The 20,898-nt window shown below is 43.7% G+C and overlaps 1 protein-coding gene across 3 annotated transcripts in view; it reads right to left on the bottom strand.

The window, feature by feature from the left end:
* LOC135899231 (mannan-binding lectin serine protease 1-like) overlaps positions 1 to 20,440 on the bottom strand; it is a 117,113-nt gene extending 96,673 nt beyond the window's left edge. For all 3 annotated transcript variants that reach the window (XM_065428495.1, XM_065428497.1, XM_065428499.1), the window contains exon 1: positions 19,885 to 20,440. In XM_065428495.1, the coding sequence (XP_065284567.1) occupies positions 19,885 to 20,024 (140 nt within the window). In that variant the 5' untranslated portion in view covers positions 20,025 to 20,440. The remainder of the gene's footprint in view (positions 1 to 19,884) is intronic.
* Between the last annotated feature and the right edge of the window lie 458 nt (positions 20,441 to 20,898).

The raw sequence follows: 20,898 nt of genomic DNA, 5'->3' as shown, positions 1-20,898 counted from the left end.
AGACTTGAATTCGTCTTAAGTCTTTATGTGGAATAGCGCATAAGATTTGCAGTTGCACATGTACAGTTCTGTCGATGGAGATTTTAAACGCCCATATTGTAACAATAGGCGCTCAATTTACTCCGAGCAATCAAGATATCGAAACGTTAACGGCTTACGCGGCGCGTTGAAAGTGCCCTTATCGGGTTGCGCTTATGAAAATTTACTTACAATGCTAAAAAGCTTACCGATTGTGAGTCAGAATTCTGGCTAGCCCCGTGCTCTCTATGGTGATTTCTTTCTCTGATACCCGTTTGTAGTTTTGTTGACATTGTTGATGCGTAAACCGACATACATGTTAATTTTGGAAGTGGTGCTATTTTATAACCCTCCTACTACTAGTGGGATTAGTACCTCATAGCTCTTGCAATGTTTCTTTTGTTTAACCATTTCCCGTTTCATTAAATTTCACTTTATTTAATTACCTCTTATGGGACGTCCGCTCTGATTTCATAAAAGCTGAAGGGAAATCTACAGACTATAAGTCTGGCACTGGCTCTTCATTCGCATGCAGTCCGGCCAGTGGAAATACATAACAAAATGAACCTATACAAGTGTCACCACAGTGCAATGTGTGGAAACACCTTCACGGACAAACGATACAAAATATAATATATACCAGTATCATCCACTCATCGGACAGGACACGACACAAAGTATGCAACATCACAACAAAAGCAACCACCGCAGTTAAAAATGATTAATTAATAATAAATTTGTAAATCAGCATAATAGCGTCAGATACAATTACGGATGCTGCCAATTAAACAGCTGAGATAAATACTTGAGCACTACAAATTTAATAAAATTACCTATATTTCACATATTTTTCGACTAGTGCACATTTAAGCACCACTTTAGCTGTGTCAATATAGAAATTGAGGAGCTTGTTAGGTCCTTTTAAAAGACAAGGTACTTGGTATTTTACATGCTGTGTTTTAAAGTCCGTTCTCGCTCTTGGCATTTGAAATGTATGCCTGCGAAAAAAATGTACGGGCTGCTTTTGTAAAAGTTACGTGCAATGTGCAAATTATTTTTTTGTGTATAATCTACGAGCTTAAAATAATAGTAGTGCTGGGCTTTGAGAATCGAGAATTTTTTGTATAATGGTTTCATACGTAAACATCTAAGTTGTTAGATAACCGAATAACTTTATTTTGTAAAGCTGATCACCTCTTTTGATTCTTGTTTGTATATAGTTGCTCCCCTGTCAAACTGCACTACGATATCCTAGAATAAGAGATTGTTTCATGCAGCTGAATTTTTAACCATGGGGGTATTATTTTCCGAAGCTTGTATAACCATCGGACTGCCCTACTCATGTCTGCTGTTAAGTTGTTGACATGTGTACGCCAGGATAGGTTGTCCTACAACCGAAATCCCAGGAATTTTTGTTTGCTAGTCTGCTGCAGCCTTGCATTTTAAAAGAGAATAGAGGTATATAAGTTCATTCGTTTGTTTCATAGATGCAAAGATGATACACTCTGGTTTAGATGCACCAGGCACAAATGTGTTGCGTTTAGCCAAAGGGTAGAACTATGCAATTCTTTCGGTCACAGTTTAAGAAGTTTCACGCCTGTGAAAAAAAAAATGTTTTTGTCATCCGCGTACATTACCAATTAGGAGAACCAGGGATACCAAATAGATCATTTGTGCAAATTGTAAACAGAAGAGTTTCAAGAATACCTCCTCGCAATTCACCTTGCCATATGCATGTAATCTAGCAGATTCTTAATAATTTAGTGACGAGCATTTTTACCTTTCTTCCATACAATACCCTAACAAACTCAGACCTTTCCAATTTCGTATCTCTCTAATTTACCTAAAAGTATTTCGAGGTACACAGAGTAGAATTCTTTTTTGAGGTCAGCAAAAAGGCCTAATGGGGATAATTTTGTTTCAGAATTACATGCCATGTCGCATTTCAGGTTCATTAAAGCTTGTTCTGTGCATCTGCCCTTCTGGTATTCAAATTGTGCCTCACGTACGATGCTATGTCAGCTGAAAATTGTTCGTATGTTTAAAGCAGTTTAAAATACATTGTACAAGATTGGGAGCACTGACTATAGCCGGCTATGCATCTTTTTGATGCCCTGCCTTGTGTATAGGACAGACGCGTGGTTTTTTGAGATGACCGGGGAACGTTGTTAAAGAATATTTTTATTTATGACATATAAAAATAGGTGATAATATGTCAGCCACATAATTTATGGGCGCTGCTTCTATTTTATAATAGTCAGCACCTAGATTATTTTCAATCCTGTTTGTTATTACCTAGGTCTCGTAAGGAGTAAGGGGTCTGAGTGACAATGAATGTGCAATCCTACTGGAAGTAAGGTAAAGCTGTTGTTATATTTTGCCAATTGTGTTACTGAAAATAGCACTTTGTACAACATATTTATTCAAAGCGTCAGCAACTACTCCTCCATATACAATACTTGTAGATGAGGAAATCTTTAGATTACTAGGAAGCGTTTCTTGCTATTTAATTTTTTTTTATATCGGTCCATATATCTTTAGGATCGCGGCAAATTTTTTAGAACTATTCATAGTATTCTTCCTTCGCCGCCCTGATCTCGCTGTTAGGCTGATTACAGAATTGTTAAGTGGTCAAACTTGCAGGCCTCACGAGTTTTCAGAAAATGGTGAAAGATACCATTCTCTTGTTCTTAATCTTATTCTTTTCTTTCTTTTATTCTTATTCATTCTTATTCTTTTTTTTGCGAGTACTTCGTTGATACACGGCTTCTTTAGCTTTCATTTTTGTTTCCCTCCTTTCATTCGAAAAAATTATTATCGTAGCAATGCAGAAGTTTTTTAAAACTTGCATTATATGCCCAATTCGGAGTATTGACAATGTAACAAGGCATCTATTTGAGCTAACGAAGAAGATGACGATCACCGGGACATCGCACGTGCTTAGCCATCTTGGAAATCTCGGTAAATAGTCCATTTAGAAATCGTTCATCTCTTTTTGTCTATTTCAGGCCCCGCGTTACAGTGCGTAATATGAGCTTCTATAACGTAAAACTATTCCAATATGTTTTATTCCAATCTCCTGACTGCCTTTGAGCTTATGGGCTTCGCTTGAGGTCCTTTGGTGCAGCTAAGGCGAGGAGCCCTTGTAAACGGTGGGCGAAAGCACGGAACACATTGCTATACTCAGCCCATCGAGGATCGTTGCTGAGTTCACGTGCGTTGAAGGAATCCTTCTCTCGCAGATGGAGCTGGAAAACGCAGATACTACATTTAGAATCAGTGCATACGTGCCCGGCTGCCCAAGTGCGATGTAAATGCATGTAATTGCACTTATTGCATTAAACAAAATATTGCATTTAAGCAAATCCATACGTAAAGTCGCATAAATTAGACGCAGTGTGCAAAGAAGAGGCATTTCTGTGTGCCTATGTATGTATGTATAAAATTATTTAAAGTAGACCCAGTGTGTGAAATTTTCGAGTTAAATCTCCCGGAACACTAACCATGTGGCAAAGCCAATGAACTCGCCTAAAGGCACGGCTGACTTTAAGTGTACTATTAAGCGTGGATGTTAAGCAAAAAAAAAAGAAAACTTTACATAAATGGTAATGAAATTGTATTTACATACATGCACACTTCCTCCCTGTAGATTCGTATCCAAGAATGCAGCCACCGAGTTACATACAGGATCTGGGCAAGCTGCATGTCCATAGCTAGGATAGCATCAAAACTATTACGGAAAATTGCATTTTTCGGAACAGAGGTATATAGTTTATATAGCTTATAACTGTATAGATTAGGAAAATGAATTTGATTGAGGAGAGATACCAGCAGTCATGAAGGTATTCGTTTATCGAGAAGTACAGGAGGCATATGTGCATATCTTCGGAAATACCCACAAAGATTCCACAGCTACCTTGATTCTCCATAGGAAAAGTCGAAAGTTACGCAACTACAAAGGGGTCAAGCAAAAAGACAGAATCTCTCCAATGCCATCCACTGCATGCATAGAAGAACTATTTAAGCTGTTAGACTGGGAAGGCTTGAAGGCGAAAGTCTCAGCAAGCTTCAGGTTGTAGATGGCATTGCACTGTTCAGCAACACTGGGGATGAATACCAACAAATAACTGATGACCTTAATCGGGAGATGTAAGAGTAGGATTGAAGAATAAAGATAATGTCCAATAGCCTTGCAAGTGAAACAGTGGCTTAGCTCGGCTATGCCAGGATATGCGTAGCGAAAGCTAAGGCATAGCATGGTTAGCTTTGGTTAATCTTGATTGCATGTCCAGGTTAGGCTGGTTGTCTAGCTATGTTGTGGCGTTTAGCCAGTCGTTCGGCGCTCTGTTCGTCTGTTTCCTGGGCGATTCGTCTGTTTCCTGGGCGACTCGTTCAGGTGTCGATTCCAGGCCTCCTCCTGCTTATCAGAATTATCACCGTCCATACTCCCGCCTCAACTGTGGTTGCGGCGCACCCAAGCTCTCCTTTTCAATCCTCCGACATGTTATCAAGCATGCGACGCAGCTGGCGAAGCTAGCGGAGGCGAACACAACGACGAGGAAAGCGGTGTGACGTCATGTGCCTCCTCGGAGCATGGCCATAGCGAAATCGCAACTTGGCGGGCAGTAAAGCTTTCGCTTTAAAAGAATTCATGATCCCCAGTCAGCTTTTAGAGCCTGTGCAGGACTACGCTTGTTAAAGTCAATAACGGGGACCTTGATCATCACAATGAAATTTCGAGAATAAAAATGGATTCGAGTGCATACGGCGAGAATTATCAAAGGCTGACTGGACGGTTGCGACTGCTGTTTAAATAAAGTGCGCAATCGCTGCATTCTGCCTGCGCGGCCATATAGGGCAGGAACTTGAAGGTTAACAATTAAGTTCGAGAACAAGTTAAGGACTGCTCAAAGAGCGAGTGAGCAAAAAATGTCACGCGTAACATTAGGGGACAGGAAGAAAGCGGTGTGGATCAAAGAATAAACGGAGATGGCCGATATTCGAATCGACATTAAGGCAAAAAAATGGAGTTGGGCAGATCATGTAATGCGTAGGACAGATAATCGGTGGACCATTAGAGTTACAGAATCTGTGCCGTCAGAGGGGAAGCGCAGTCGAGGACGGCAGAAAACTACGTGGTGTGTTGAAATGAGGAAATCTGCAGGCGCGAGTTGGAATCAGCTTTCACAGGACAGGGATACTTGGAGATCGCTTGGAGTGTGCTTCGTCCTGAAGTGGACATAAAGATAGGCTGACGATCATGACGACTATATAGCACTGTAAACAACCGTGTTTTGTTCGTTTTAAGCCAATGCGGACCCCTCAGCTGAAGAAAGAACTCGTGGACAAGACTGTACTCATTACATTAACGAAAAACATGCAATTACCACCTACCATTTTCTTAAAGAAAGCAAGATTCACTTGCAGATGTGTGCGTTCTTTGCCATAGCAGTTATAATCATAAATGTTCATGTTTTTGAACTTTTACTACTACATGAAATCTCGGCATCATTCGTAGGGCCCTTTGTGTAGTTACGATGTATGTAATATAGCGAATTTAGCCTGAAGGTGCAGAACCAACTGGCTCGAACATGAGTACCATGAGTTTCCTGCCAACTTGAGTTACCGAAGGTGAAAACTGGAAGGTCGCAACATTAGTGGACAAGAAAGTCACGGCAATATGTCACAAATCCATAGAAGGAACGAACATTCCGCATATAGTAACAGAAATCGCATATAAAGGCACCAGAGGAAAGAGTGCCTTCATTATTAATGTCTACAGCCCGCCGAGTCAGAAAAGGGCAAGGTTCGACCAACTATTTCAAGACACAGCAAAAATGGCGAAGGGGAGACCTCTAGTGATAGTTGGGGATTTCAATGCCAGGCACTCAAGCTGGGAGTAACCAACCCAGAACAATAAAGGCAAAAATATCATGTGACAAATAGAAGCCCTCGGCATGACACTTCTAACAGACCCTGCAATGCCAACAAGAACAGGGAATAGTATCTCCGCAGACACAAGTCCGGACCTAACAATAACCAAAAATTGTCCAAATGCGGAGTGGTGAAACATCCTCGAAAATCTAGGAAGTGACCATTGCATTATAAGCGCCACAATCCGCACAGCTCAAATCCGCAAACAAATATGTACAGCTAAAATAACAGACTGGCGGGCGTACAGAGAATCGCTTAAAGAAGAAAACACGGACATAAATGATTTAGATAATTGGTGCGAACGAATACGAAATATAAAGCAGAAACATCCCGAAACCATCACCAGGACGGACAAAACACCTGAAGTGGACCCTCACCTACTGCATCTGTGGGATGCAAGACGAAGCCTGACCAAAAGATGGAAGCGACAGAAATGCAACCGGAACCTCAAAATGAAAATCAGAGAAATAACCAAGAAGGCCGAGGAATACGCTAATCTACTTACAACAGCCAACTGGGAACGCTTCTGTGGCTTAATGGAACCCTAGGGACGGCAAAAACGTGGAACATCCTCAGAGGAATGATTGACCCGCTCTAAACCAGACGCGAAGGACAAAAGAACTTGGAGAGATTGCTACACTTAATCCCGTCACAAAAGAAGAACTCCTTCAGGCAGTCCACAAAGCCCCGATACCCCCATACCAAGCTGATTACACCGGACACCCGAACCCAGAAATGGATGAGCTCTTCACGGTGGCAGAAGTTAGAGCAGCAATCGCCAGTACGAAACGGAACACTGTGGCAGGGGCGGACGAAATACCAAATTCCATGATCAGAAACATGAATGATGAATCCATAACAGTCCTTACGAACTTTATAACTGACCATTGGGTCAAAGGAACGATACCACAGCAATGGAAACACGCTGTGATAATCATGATTCCAAAACCAGGGAAGAAATTTGCTTTAGACAACCTTAGGCCCATCTCTCTTACATCATGCCTAGGAAAGGCGTTCGAAAGATTAGTAAACACTAGACTCCAACGTCATATTGAAGAAAACAACTTAATGCCTGACACCATGTTTGGCTTCAGACCACATCTTTCAACACAGGACAACTCCTGCTTTTAAAAGAGGAAGTATTAACGAGCGTCCCCAAGGGTGGAGAACACATTACCATGGTTGTCGACATAACAGGGGCCTTCGACAACGTAAGTCACAAAGGGATACTGGATAGACTTGCAGAGACCAGCTGCGGTAAAAGGACGTACCAGTACATCCGAAGCTTCCTCAACCAGAGAACAGCAGTTATCAAAGCAGGAAACGATGAATCTGAAGTCATCCATCCTCCTAACAAAAGAACGCCACAGGGTGTGGTGATTTCGCCTACACTCTTCAACATAGCCATGATTGGACTAGCTAAAGAACTCCAAGAAATCCCCGACCTCCGTCATTCCCTATACGCGGATGATATAACAATATGGATAACGAAGGGCGACGTGGGAGAGAAGGAGGAAAAGCTTCAATGGGCAGCCAATGAAATAGAAAACTATACCCAACAAAGAGTACTCCAGTGCTCTGTGGAGAAGTCAGAACTTATTCGCCTCACAAAAACAAAAAAATAAGATAATAAGGATGGCATATAAGACAGCCTTGAGGTTTCCACGCAACACTTCAAATGAGAAGCTTCTAGCCCTCGGCCTCCACAATACATTTCATGAGCTGGCTGAGGCCCAACTCATAGCGCAGAGGAGTCGATTGTCGCAAATGACAGTCGGCAGAGCTCTTCTTCAAAGGAGATTGCATACAAATATACAAAAACGCCAAAAGTCTACCCTGCCAGATTAGAGCTTTGTATGGGGTATCACCAATATCGCAAAACATGGATCCAACATTACACGCAGGAAGGAGAAAAGCTAGAGCAGAATACATAGACAAAACAACAAAATACTTGGACACTGCACGATTCACGGATGCTTCACCATATCGGGCCAAAGCAAAGAACATGGTGGCAGTTGTAAACCGTAAAAGGAAAATCACGGCCTGTGCTATGGTTTCCCGAGCAAGCAGTTTAGTAGCTGAAGAGATAGCCATTGCCTTAGCTCTAAGAGAACGCATAGAGCGCAATGCTCCACTAACAATAATCACAGATTCTCAGGCCGCATTTAGGAAGTATCAGAGGGGACAAATCGGCGAGAGGGCACGCCGGATACATACCGAAATCAGCAGAGGCCTTGACGTCAGGTATACCCAAACGATAACATGGGCCCCGGGACACGAGGGTGTTACTGGGAGCCTCCATGCAGATGAGGCGGCTCGAGGATTCACTAATTACCGAGCTGCCCATGGCATCATGGTGGAGGACCCGACAACCATCGATCCAAGTTATAAAGCGATCTTGCAACAGTACAGGATATTCAGAAGGCTCTACACAGCCCCGCATAGGAACCTTTCAGCCGTGGACTCAGCGACGTTACGCCGGCTCCAAACGGGCACATACATAAACCTACATAAATTGCACATATACTAACCAACAGCATACAAACACATATGCCCGTGTGTGGGAGCACACCAACACTCTACCACATCACATGGGAGTGCACAGCTCACACAGAAGAACAAGAAGATAATAATACGATAGTGAGGTGGGAGGCATTGCTATCCAGCTCCACCCTCGGGGATCAGCTCAGGCTCGTCCGGAGGGCAGAAAGGATGGCGAGGGCCAGCGCTGCCTTGGAATAGGGGCCCGACCACGCGGCGTTACCCCGTTTTAGGGGCAGCAAAGTTATTTCTACCAATGAAGTTTTGTTCTTCTTGAGTTCCCATGATTATCAACTCTCGAAAATAATGATAATGGGTAATAGGATCGTTATCTGATTTCTTTGGAGGAAGTAGTTGCTTCACTGAAGAGGTACTTGGGCGAAAATGTTATTTGTCTGTACGCTAGCAGGGGACAGTTTTCGTGTCATCAATGCATGCAGAGTGGCATTCAAATTGTAACCCGCAGTTTTGGCGTACGTTTGTTCTTTGCAACACGAAGTCGTTGTAAAGGATTCAGGTGGGCAGAAGGGAAGAGTAGGAGGATCACATCTATGCGATAGTCTGGTAATGCCCGACGAAAGGAGGGTAGCATCTCGCTTTCTTTGTAGTATGCAAGGCTGATCAGACGTAATACTTCTAGCATATGAGACGTGCGTGATACTGTCGCCATCAAGACTGTTTCGCGCGTCCAGCGGGAGGTGAATTCGATATCATTCTCGGGTATCGAATTCGATTGGCTGAGAAATAAACGTTCGGGAAGTTTTTAAAATTGTGTTTAGCTTGCCACACTTTCGTACAGCCTAGTGAATCAAGTCAAGAATCGCACTAAAAAGCAGCGATTTCATTTCGAGCTGTTAAAACGCAAAAGCTGTTCGATGGCGCTATATAAGACATGGCGCAAATACTCCAATGTTCCACCGCAAAAAAAGGACATTACAGACAAAGCAGCACTTATTCGCGGAGATAGCTGGTGAACAGACATCACGAAGTAGCAGGAAAATTTGGAATAATGAGAGAAGGCCACAGGTGAGCTTGCTAGAATTCTGCTTTAATATACAAGGCTATCGTTGCTTCAGTGCCTGCTATGGGTGGTTTATTACGAAGCCACAATAACGCAGTTACAATCAAGGTTAATGTCTTGCTTGCTTCATAGTACAATGTCGAGAAGCACTAGGCCAACCATCGCGCTTTCTGTTAAATGTACTTCGGAAACACTCCATACAAGGTTGAAGAGGCCTTGCCGTGTAATTATGACGTGTTGTGAGGTACAGACAACCCCATAATATGTAATGACACGCGGTCGCTCACGCTATTGTATCTCTTTCAATCCCCCGCGCCCCGCTTCCTCCGCCTCAAACACACACGCAATGTCTATATTTGTCTACAGAGGCAATTCAGATGCCCTCACACTGACCTGAAAGTAGCTGTGAGGGAGAGAGAAGAGGAGGACAGGCGAAGAGGTTAACCATGGTCAGCCTGGTGAACTTTTGTGCAAAGGGTTGGAGTAAGAAAGCGGAAAATGCGCAGAGAGAGAAGGCAAATTCTAAATGGGAGTGCCCCACACGCGCATGGCATAGATGGATGACGACATCAGATGTAGTCGCGCAAGCAACCTTGAAGAACGACAACAGCTCTCGGACAGCTTTTTACGGGCAGCGGCCATCGCCAAGGTCCCGAAACACTTTTCTCTGTGAACGGCCTGATACAACCGGCACAGGCTTGAGCCGCAAGAGGATAGTTGATCGTGTAAGGTGAGTGTCACAAGACGTAGTTTAAGTAGGCTAAGTGGTGACACGAGGCACGGTCAGTCACTTTCAAGAAAAAAACGATGGCTCTTCGTGATCGAGAACACTCAGCGTTGGTTGTCAGAAAACGATTTCTTCACAGCGGGAGAGCATATGAATGTGAGTCGAACCCGCAAAATACGGTAACGAAAGCCTAGCGACAAATTAACCAACTTTGCTTCTTGTCATTGTTGTAGCGACGCCTGAAGACAAAGCGAACGAAGTTGCAGCACCACATGTAAGAGTGACAAGATGAACACACATTCGAAGCTTAGGGCGACCTTGACGCTTTCCGTATCATTTTTAAAAGAGGAAGAGAAAAAGAATAGCGTAGGCAGGGCGGTAAACAAGGAAACAACTGCTCCGCAGCCCTAAACTGGAGGAGGAAAAAGCTGAAAGTAACGATAAAAAGTAAAGGAATAGCAGTTCATGTGCGCACCCACAAAACAGCGATCACTATTGATTCGAAATCGGTAACATATACCGCAAGCTCTGCAAGTGCAATGCAATTTCACTTTGGCTAAAGTTGTTATAAATGAGAAGTACATGTTTCTAAATCAACCTTGGCTAAGTCTCAAGGCTTCTAGTTACATAGTTTTCTTGTTAGCAGCCTTTTTACACCACCTAAGCAGATGGCGCGTGCACTTGGTGGTCGTCGCTATGACACAAGTGCCACCACGTCGCTTTCGAGAAGATTTCGTGCGCTGTGGGAAGATGGGGGGCATCGCTTAACCTTGGAAGTGGTGCCGGAAAGCCGCACGCTCGAGGTCATGCGTTCCAAATGATGCGTGACTTCAAGCAAGCGTTAATGGTGATTCTATTTTTTTTTTCAGTTGCGGCATCAAAAACGGATATATTTGCGCGCTTTTCGTGATGTCCCTCTAGTAAGTCAAAATTCAAGTTTTGCCCGAAGGCTACCTTATAGCTAGATTACCTCAAACTAGGTGTTTTAGGAGACGAAATATTGTGTTGCACTTCGCCTTTCAGTAATGCAGTAGAGCTCTGGCAACCTTCCGTGCGGATTACCGTCGGGTCCATGCATGGTACAAGTATATTTTCTTGCGCCATTAGCGATTATGCCAGAGTAGCACGGATGTAATGAAATTCCGGGACGCATTGATTTTCCGTAATGTGGTCCAATGCTTAGATGTTTGAGGCACAAGTTGCTAGAACTAACCGCTATTTTGGGCAGACTGTGTGTAGAAAGAGAAAGGCATTAATGATAAAAAAATGGGAGATGTCCATCGCGAGAATGGGTCTTTTGCGTGCTGCTCATCACTGGGAAAGTGGAGAGACTGGTAGAAGAAGAGAAACTTAGCTGATGATGCAATGGTGCAGTGAACTATATACACTGCATGCAATACGCGCTTTGTGCGCTGTACGCTTCGCAGAATGTAGACAGAGTCCCCCTCGAGTAGCAAAAACATGGCCCAACAATTCTGCTCTGCGCTGAGCAATCTTAGCAGCTTCTCGGATAGGCACGCGTTCTTAGCCTTTCTATGCCGCTGATACGAGTGATTTGGAACTTTGTTAACAATGACCTTCATGGAGAAAAACTGTGCACGTGATGTAGTTACCAGTGGTATTAACCAGCCATGTCCATACGATCAAAGTGCCATTTGTTTAAACTTTTCCTGAATATGGCTTTGGTCTTTATTTAGAGTGAGGCTTTCTTCGCATCTTCCTTCGACTTTTCCACTGCTGCTACTGCTACTGCTGCTGCTGCCGTCATTGTCTTGCACGTCACATCGGAGGGTTGTTGAGAATGTGTATAATGTATATGGTACGGACAGAGGAGAGGTGTCTGTGAGCCCTTTCCAGCGAGAACTTTGTAGAAAATGTTCGGTGCATAACAAAAGCAAAAGAAAGAATCACAGATGAGTCGACTGGCATACATCCACTCTGATTCCAGCTGAATGCTACATGAAGCGTGTAGCCGCAGACCAACACTTCAGTGTGCTACAAGTCGCTAGAGTTGGAAGAACGTGCGTAAAAATTACAATAAAAATAGCATACTTTGCATGACCGTACTTTACAGTCTGGAAAAGAGCCTCATGAACAACGCCGCATCGTGTGTGCCTAAATGATCTTGAAATATCAGATTGAATCTTTGAATATACAAGCATTCTACGACGACGCCAATTTCTCAACAGCTCACAATTTGTACTGCTATTATGTACTGAACCTGGTTCCTTTTGTGTCGATATGTGTTGTTGATAAAATACAGTTTCCCACATTAGGTGATCGCTGCTTTCTTCATTTGACTTTGTCTCGTATAAAAAAAAGTCAAACATTAAAGAAGAAAACGACTCGGCTGTATGAGGTCCGTCTGCTGGTTCATTACCGATATGAAATGTGAAATGTTATTCGATATTAGCAAGCGGAATTTCTTGCATTGGTGCGTTAGATTATATTCCTGTGCAACAAACGTCACGCCAATTTATGTACCTGCGACTTCAACGACAAATGAAGTAGATAAATAAAAATATAACGAAACAACTAGCCCAACAGCTTACTGTTCTGAAGAAGATCGAAATATTACTCGGCGCAAAAAATTTTCGCCGCAGCATTGTTGATCCGGCTTAGTGAAAGGCTACGTGAACGCGGGCTACACATGTGATTCTGTGATGGCAAGAGGTTTTCTTAATGAGTCCTCGCCTTCACTATCATACTTATTGGGCGGCACCGGCTCGCATAATTGTCGCTTTAATGCTTTAGCGACCAAACGTTGATGCTTGCCTGTACAAAATGGCAACTCCCTATAAGAAAATGTTGCAAATCAACGAGTAGAGCAGTTCACAACGTATAGTCACAGCAACGCAGTCACTTCGTATGTAAATCGCTATTGATAGCAACGGTTTAAAATACATGGAACATACGCACCTGATGCAATAGTGAGCGCACAATCCAACAAGCACAAGAACGACAGATGGAAACGAAAGATAGACCTCGGTTAAACATTTCCAAACACGCACGAGGAGCAACGTGAAAGACGACTACGGATTGAGCAGGCACGACGCAAGATTATGGGTATTTGGCAATAAACAACATTCCTAAGTGTTCTCTTGCATTCGCTCAAAGCGTTTAGGGCAAAAAAACGCTAACATAACTCTGACAAAATAAGTTTTGAGGAATGCAGCACACAGTATCGCAGCCATGTTTCTCTTAACACACGGGCTGCGACCATCAATAGAACGTGTCCGACCAACCCGGCGGTTGGTACAGTCACTTAGTGTGAGGCATAGGGTTTATCAGTTGTAAGGACAGTTGGTTCTCTGCGGCATGGTCGACCTTCGTGCCACACCGTACCTGGACGCCACTGGCAGACGTCAGAGCCACACAACGCACAGCTCAATGGTGGCGCTGACCCAATTCACGCCAGAGAAGTCCGCGTTACCGCCCGATTGTGGGTCGGAGATGGGCGCGTCGTCTTTCGATTACATCTTTATTCATACGACGCAGCCGACGTTGCGCAGACATTGCGTTTGCTAGAGTTTTGTCTCAAACAAAAAAAATACTAAATCGGGCAATAAGACATCATGTAAAATTTTGTACCTTGGACCCAGTTTTCTTTTTTGCAAAACATTACTCAGCGGTTCTTCGATTGTATCATTAAGAAGAAATTTTCGAGTTATTTTCTGAACCATGATGGCTGCATTCCGATTTAAAAAGAATCTAAAGACGCCGATTTGCTGGGCATATTACGAGGGCTTAAGAAACCACAGTTTGTCGTAATTATTCTGGAACCCATAGTATAACGAATCGTTTCGATAATTTTATGAGATCTGCATGAAATGAAACGTCCTTATCAAAAATTGAAACAGGCAAGCGCTCAATCACACCAGCGTGAATGACTTGCCCCCTCCAATATAACGTCAACCAGCAATGAAACCAAGGAAACCATAAGGATAATTAAGGTTGCTTGTAAATGAAATGTACCGAATGATGAATAACAAGAAAAATGAAAGCGGACAAAAAGGTACACAACTTGTCATCGCTGGGGGGCGAACCAACAACCTCCGCACTACGCATGCGTTGCACTATCAAGTGTGCTGCCGGCCATGGCCATCAATCCATCTTGAAACTTCGGTATTTATGTGTGCGCTAGATCTAGCCCTGGGAGTGTTAGCGAGCGCCACTCAGGGCCATAGTCGGTGGATGTGTAACATCATCTTTATTGCCCGATGGCGTCACGCAACACGGGAACTTAAGAGAGTGAGCACTTCGCTACTAAGGTCTCGCATGCAGCCTAATGGCATCGAGGCGGCCAGATTCGAGACCCTCGAAATCAATGAACGAGAGAAGAAGGGGAACCGAGAAGCTCGATTTTTGTTAATCACCTCCGTACAACACGAACAGTCAATGACACCATAGTAAGCACACGGATAATTAGCTACGGTTGATATTGAATTGCTCAAAATAATGAAGGAAAATAAGAAAATGAAAGTGGACGCAAAATAAGTTGTCGCCAGTGGGAGATGAGCCCACAACTATTAAGTGTGCTACATTGACGGTCATCAGCCATCGCAAAGCATGTTTACACAGCTAACGATCATCTGTCCTTCACGTTCTCTGGCACCACTCGCAAGCCATTACAAACCGATTAGCCACACAACGCTCTGCCCAGATTGAAACTAAAATATATATAATAAATAACAGCATGCCAGCAGATGTGCGCATTTTCCCATCGCGATTTCGAGATCAATGCTCCAGCATTCGCGGCGTGAACTCGCATACTACTTGAGCACAGGCTAAGAAGGTAAATGGTCTCGCAACGCGGCTGGCAATGTGTGGCGAATACTGGTCAGTAATAAATGCGCTTTCCCATCAGTGGCTGCTTGCACCTGTTCACTTTAGTCACATCACCGTGGCAGTTAGCATGCAACCATGATTTTAATCGGGCGTGGTCACGTGGAAGCCAAGAATTCAGATTTGATTAGAGACAGGGTCAGTGGGAAAGCCGGGATGCATTCGTCGTTTGAATGGCGTCGCTAGATTGAAGGCAGAACATCTCGAAGGGGCAGCACAAGACGGCAAATACAGAAGGCAGTAAATGCGCAGGACAGCGCTGTTTCCTTCCTTCTGTCCTTGTAGTCTTGCGCTGCCCCCTTCAAGATGTTCGACCAGTACCAACTTGACCAAATGTCCATTCTTATACAGATTGAAGGAACACTTTTTCATGAGCTTCCGCAACATTTCAAGCGACGTCTTCTTACAGACAAATCGATTCATCATTTTGGAAGGAGAATGAAAGTGGTAGTCCAAAGAAACCAAGACAAGAGAAACATAGGAACAAACAGCATAGTAAGGACACTACTTAAAACTGAAATTTGTTGCGTACAACCAACCGTACTTGCGCGGAATGTAGACGGCCTATCATTTGGGTTAGTTGTTTTCTCTCAGCTCTGTTCTCATGCTAAGTTTTTCTGCAGAAATACAAGGTGCTGCAAAATGCATTTGTTGATATCACTCATTTAGTGCTTTCTTTCACTTTTTTTGTCTTTCTAGTTTACTTGAGATACACAACGTTTGCGTCCCCATTATTTCTCATTGATAAGCCATCCAATTATCTATTTATTTATTTAAAATACCTTACAGGCCCATTTAAGGGCATTGGGTAAGGGGGGACACAAAGTAAGTGTTTCAACAGGAGTAAATAATATAAACATCAATACAGGCTTTCACAAGATAAGTAAAGCAGTACAGGAGTAGAGAATATAAATATCTATACATGCATTCACAAGATAAGTAAAGCGAAGCTTAATAAATGTTTGTCTAGGCTAAGGTTTAGAGAGCGTAAACACAGTAATATACTCATGCTCACAAAAATATAAAAATACAAGTGTGAAAAACAGCGAAGGAAAGCAGGTTAATAACATCCTTATACAATGTTTCTACAGGAAATTCAGCAATTCTTCGCGAAAAGCGTCACGATCTCTTATGCTCGCAATGTTATCAGGAAGGCTGTTCCATACGGTTATGACACGTGGCAGTGCTGATGCGTTAAATGACAGTGTATTACCGGATATGCGCGTGAAACTATGGCTATTGTTAAGGCGACGTGACGTGCGCGCTGGTACTTCAAGCGGCAACACATGAGCTCGATTACCATGGACGTATCTATGGAAAAGGCAAAGAAGACTTATCGTGCGACGAGTTTCAAGTGGCTGGAGCGAAATATCTGCTTTGATCTTGGTCAGGCTGCAAGTTCTGTCGTAGTTACTTGTGATGAAGCGCGATGCCCTGTTCTGAATTTTTTCTAGCATATCAACTAAATAATGTTGATGTGGTGACCATACTGATGACGCAAATTCTAACTGTGGGCGAACAAAAGTCTGATATGCTAATTTACGAACTGTAGCAGGGGATTTACGCAAGTTCCGTCGAAGATAACCCAGAGTTTTCGAAGCTTTTGCGCAGATAGTCGTTATATGTGTACTCCATGAAAGATGAGTTGTGAGTTCAATGCCAAGGTACTTGTAGGACAATGTCGGAGGTACGGCGGTGTTATTTAGGACGTAGGAAAAGTGAGAGTTTGAATGTTTACGCGAGAAGGACATAACTTTACATTTGTCTGAGTTCAGGGTCATCTGCCACGTACTGCACCAGAAACTGACAAGGTTAAGGTCGTTCTGCAATACTAAATGGTCATCAGATGTTTTTATTGTACGGTATAAAATGCAATCGTCGGCGAAAAGCCTTATCTGCGATGATATGTTTTGTGGAAGGTCATTAATGAAAATTAAGAAAAGAAGAGGACCAAGGACACTGCCTTGCGGTACGCCAGATGTAACGTCAGAAGTAAGCGATGAGTGGTTATTAACAACAGTGAACTGTTGCCGCTAGGAGAGAAAGTTTCGGAGCCAAGATAAAGTTAATGAATCCAGCCGGAGCGCGGATATTTTTGAGATGAGGCGACAATGAGCGACGCGATCAAATGCTTTGGAAAAATCTAAGAATACACAGTCAGTCTGCTGTTTGTTATTCATGCTGGAATGTAATTCTGTTGTAAATTCAAGCAACTGAGTTTCACAAGATAAGCCTTTTCTGAATCCATGCTGGTTAAAATAAAAAAAGTTATTTGATTCTAAATGGCGGTAGATATGCGATGCTATGATATGTTCCAGTAGTTTACAGCAGATGCATGTTAATGAGATGGGACGGTAATTTCGCGGAGAGTACTTGTTATCTCCCTTGAATACAGGGATAACCTTTGCGATTTTCCAGTCCAGGGGTAGTTCGCCATATGCTAAGGATTTCCTAAATATATATGACACAAAATTTGGCTTGAAATTGTAACGGTATTTTTTAGTATTTTGGAGTTGATATTGTCTATACCGGAAGATGTGGATAATTTTAGATTATTTATTAAAGACGAAATGCCATCTGCTGTAATATCTATTGGTTCCATAAAAGGATATTCAAAGTCGGGAACTATGGGAACAGTGGAACAGTCTTCCTGTGTAAAAACAGATGTGAAAAAATTGTTAAACGCTACCGGACAATCAGCGTCAGACAGAGGGCTTTCAGCATCGTCATGTAGCACAACATTGCGGACAGTGTTAGCTGGTGATATGACTTGCCAGAATTTTCTGGGATTGTTGATTAAAAGAGATGGCAGGTCACGTGAGAAATATTTGTCTTTGGCTGCGCATAGCTCTTTGCAGTAAAATGTTAGAAAATCAGTGTATGTTGGCCAAGATGAGGCTTGATTGTCCCTTCTGGCCGCCCGATACAGACGCTTCTTTTTGTTTCTTAGTGTTCGAAGGTGCTTCGTAAACCAAGGATTAGATCTATCATTCGCTATAACGATTTTTGGCACGTAAGTTTCTACAAAAGCTGTTAATTTTTTCTTAAAAAGTTCCCAGCTGTCGTTTACCGATCTTGAATTAAAGAATGGCAGAAACACTTCACTAAGAAAGATAGCCAATTCAGCATTAATATTTTTATAGTCGGCCCTATTGTAATCTCTAATACTTTTAGTCTGGACCTGATAGAAAGTTTGTGGAATATTAATGTCAAATTGAAGAATTTTGTGATCGCTCAAGCCATCAATGTAAGCAATAGGCCCGGTGGTATCAGGTGCGGAAGTTAATACTAAATCTAGGATGTTGGGACCACGGGTGTGTTGATCGACTGTCTGGGTTAGGTTGTAATCTAGTGTTAAGTTAATAAATTCAGCAGAGGAGCGGCATGATGATGACAGATTTGGCCAATCAATAAGTGGAAAATTAAAGTCTCCCAGGAGATAAACAAGAGCCGTGGAACATTGTTGAGTAGCACGTGTAATGCTTTCACGCAGTACATCGAGAAACGAGTGGTCAGCGTCGGGCGGCCGATAACATGTGCCCACTAGGACGCGGGCAGAGGCTGTTGCGCATGCGACCCAAACTATTTCAGCTGGGGAATTGGTGTCTACGAGAAAGGACGAAATGCAGGTTTTTATAGCAATCAGGACACCACCACCCCTCTTCCCACTACGGTCATGCCTGTAAATGTTGTATTTGTTACTGTTGGAAAGAAGTTCTTCATTAGTGATGTCTGTGTGCAACCAAGTCTCAGTTAATGCTACGATATCGGGATCGCCATCTTCCATATAAGCACTCAATGCATCGCGCTTGTTTAGTAGGCTGCGAATGTTCGTGTAAGATAACGACAGCGTTGATGTTACGGAAGATTGCGATTTCTTAGCTATACCAGCAAATGTTGCTTTCTTTAGCTACAGGATTGACGGCACAACTGTGTCGGCAGCGCGGTCATAAACATAGGTGGTGTCATTAATACGAACCTTATCTATTGTAAGTTTGAAAGGTTGTTTTCTTGTTTTGGCAAATTCAATTAATTTTTTCCTTGCTTGCCTTGTGGACAAAGAAAAATCTTCACGTATGGAATACTCAGTACCTTTTAGCTTGTGCGCAAGTGCGAGGATATTCTGCTTGTCCTTAAAAAGGGCTAATCGTGCTATGATGGGCCGACGTTTCTCAGAAGAAAAACGCCCTAATCTATGCACGCGCTCAAACTGTGCGTTCACCATAGTAAGGCCAAGCTGTTCAGAGCAAAACTGTATTATTTTTTGTTCAGACGCAGCCCAGTTTTCGCCTTGCTCATCATCAATACCAAAAAACAGTACATTACATCGTCGCATTCTGTTTTCTGTATCATCACATCTTGAAGTGAGAGAGTGAAGTTGGTCACATAAACTGCGTAACTCGTTATTTGGCTTCGAGATTTGAACACTATCGAGAGATGCAACCGTGTTTTCGAGTGCATCTATCCTTCCAGCTAAGCAATCTACTCTGGCATCAGTGGCTTCTTGCCGTTCCCTGACACCTTTAAGCTCATTTAGAATAGCTGACTGTCCCGCTTCAAGTCTGCGCACAGTCTCAAGAACGGAAGCAAGCGTTTGAGCGATGGCTTTTGTGTCAGGGCCCGGGTTTTGTTCAACATCCCCAGAAAGTAAAATCAACCAGCTACCTATGGAAGGACATACGCTCGACAAGAGTAATGACACCAGGCACAATTTATCAGAAAGCACTTCGGGGCACGACACCGCAATGAGGCAATAGTTATCAGTCTTAATACATGAAGCGCCAGGGCGGTAACTGACCTGTAAATACAGCAGCGGTAAGTGCCCCATTTCGGCGTAGGTGTCGTGCCCAAAGCGAGCCGTGACCGGACGCTGCTTATATCCCCTCTCGTGCGCTGCGATGATAGCGGTACAAGATCCAGGTTGCCAGCCCATTCCATGGAAGCGCTCCGAGTCTAGCGGGTTGAATGGGGATCCAGGCGCCGATGCGAGTAGAGCACTTCAAGGCGGGAGCCAGCACCCAGTGGACGAAGCACGGACGCCACATAAAATGGCAGCCTGTAAATACAGCAGCGGTAAGTGCCCCATTTCGGCGTAGGTGTCGTGCCCAAAGCGAGCCGTGACCGGACGCTGCTTATATCCCCTCTCGTGCGCTGCGATGATAGCGGTACAAGATCCAGGTTGCCAGCCCATTCCATGGAAGCGCTCCGAGTCTAGCGGGTTGAATGGGGATCCAGGCGCCGATGCGAGTAGAGCACTTGAAGGCGGGAGCCAGCACCCAGTGGACGAAGCACGGACGCCACATAAAATGGCAGCCTGTAAATACAGCAGCGGTAAGTGCCCCATTTCGGCGTAGGTGTCGCAGGTGTCGGCGTAGGTGTCGTAGGTGGTGCAGGTCCTGTAGTTATCAACAACAGTGGTCACAAAATTTCCCTTCTTGACGCAGGTTTTCGTGCGGCAATTCGTATTGTCGCTTCGGCTGAGCTTTCACGGCAGCCAGACGTTTCTGGCTTATCACCAAAGCGCTCCCGCCCAGGTGCTATCCATGGCCCTGAGCGATTCTTCGTAATTCACCTCACACAAGCCGTTCCTTGCCACAGTCCGGTTTTTCGTCTAGCAACGTCGAGCAACTATGCACGAGGGGCAGCCGCATCGACTACATATTGCACCACCGGACTGGGGTGAGTTGGGGCATGCCACCGCAACGACAAGTGGTCACAAAAATCCCCTTCTTAGCGCAGGTCAGTTACCTTCCCAACGCGGCTTGTGTCCGCTCTGGAAATCGCCATTTTCTTGCGGTGTCGTGCCCCCTTT

The sequence above is a fragment of the Dermacentor albipictus genome, chromosome 5, assembly GCF_038994185.2.
Source record: "Dermacentor albipictus isolate Rhodes 1998 colony chromosome 5, USDA_Dalb.pri_finalv2, whole genome shotgun sequence".
Classification (NCBI taxonomy): domain Eukaryota; kingdom Metazoa; phylum Arthropoda; class Arachnida; order Ixodida; family Ixodidae; genus Dermacentor; species Dermacentor albipictus.
This window is presented reverse-complemented; position numbering and strand designations above follow the sequence as displayed.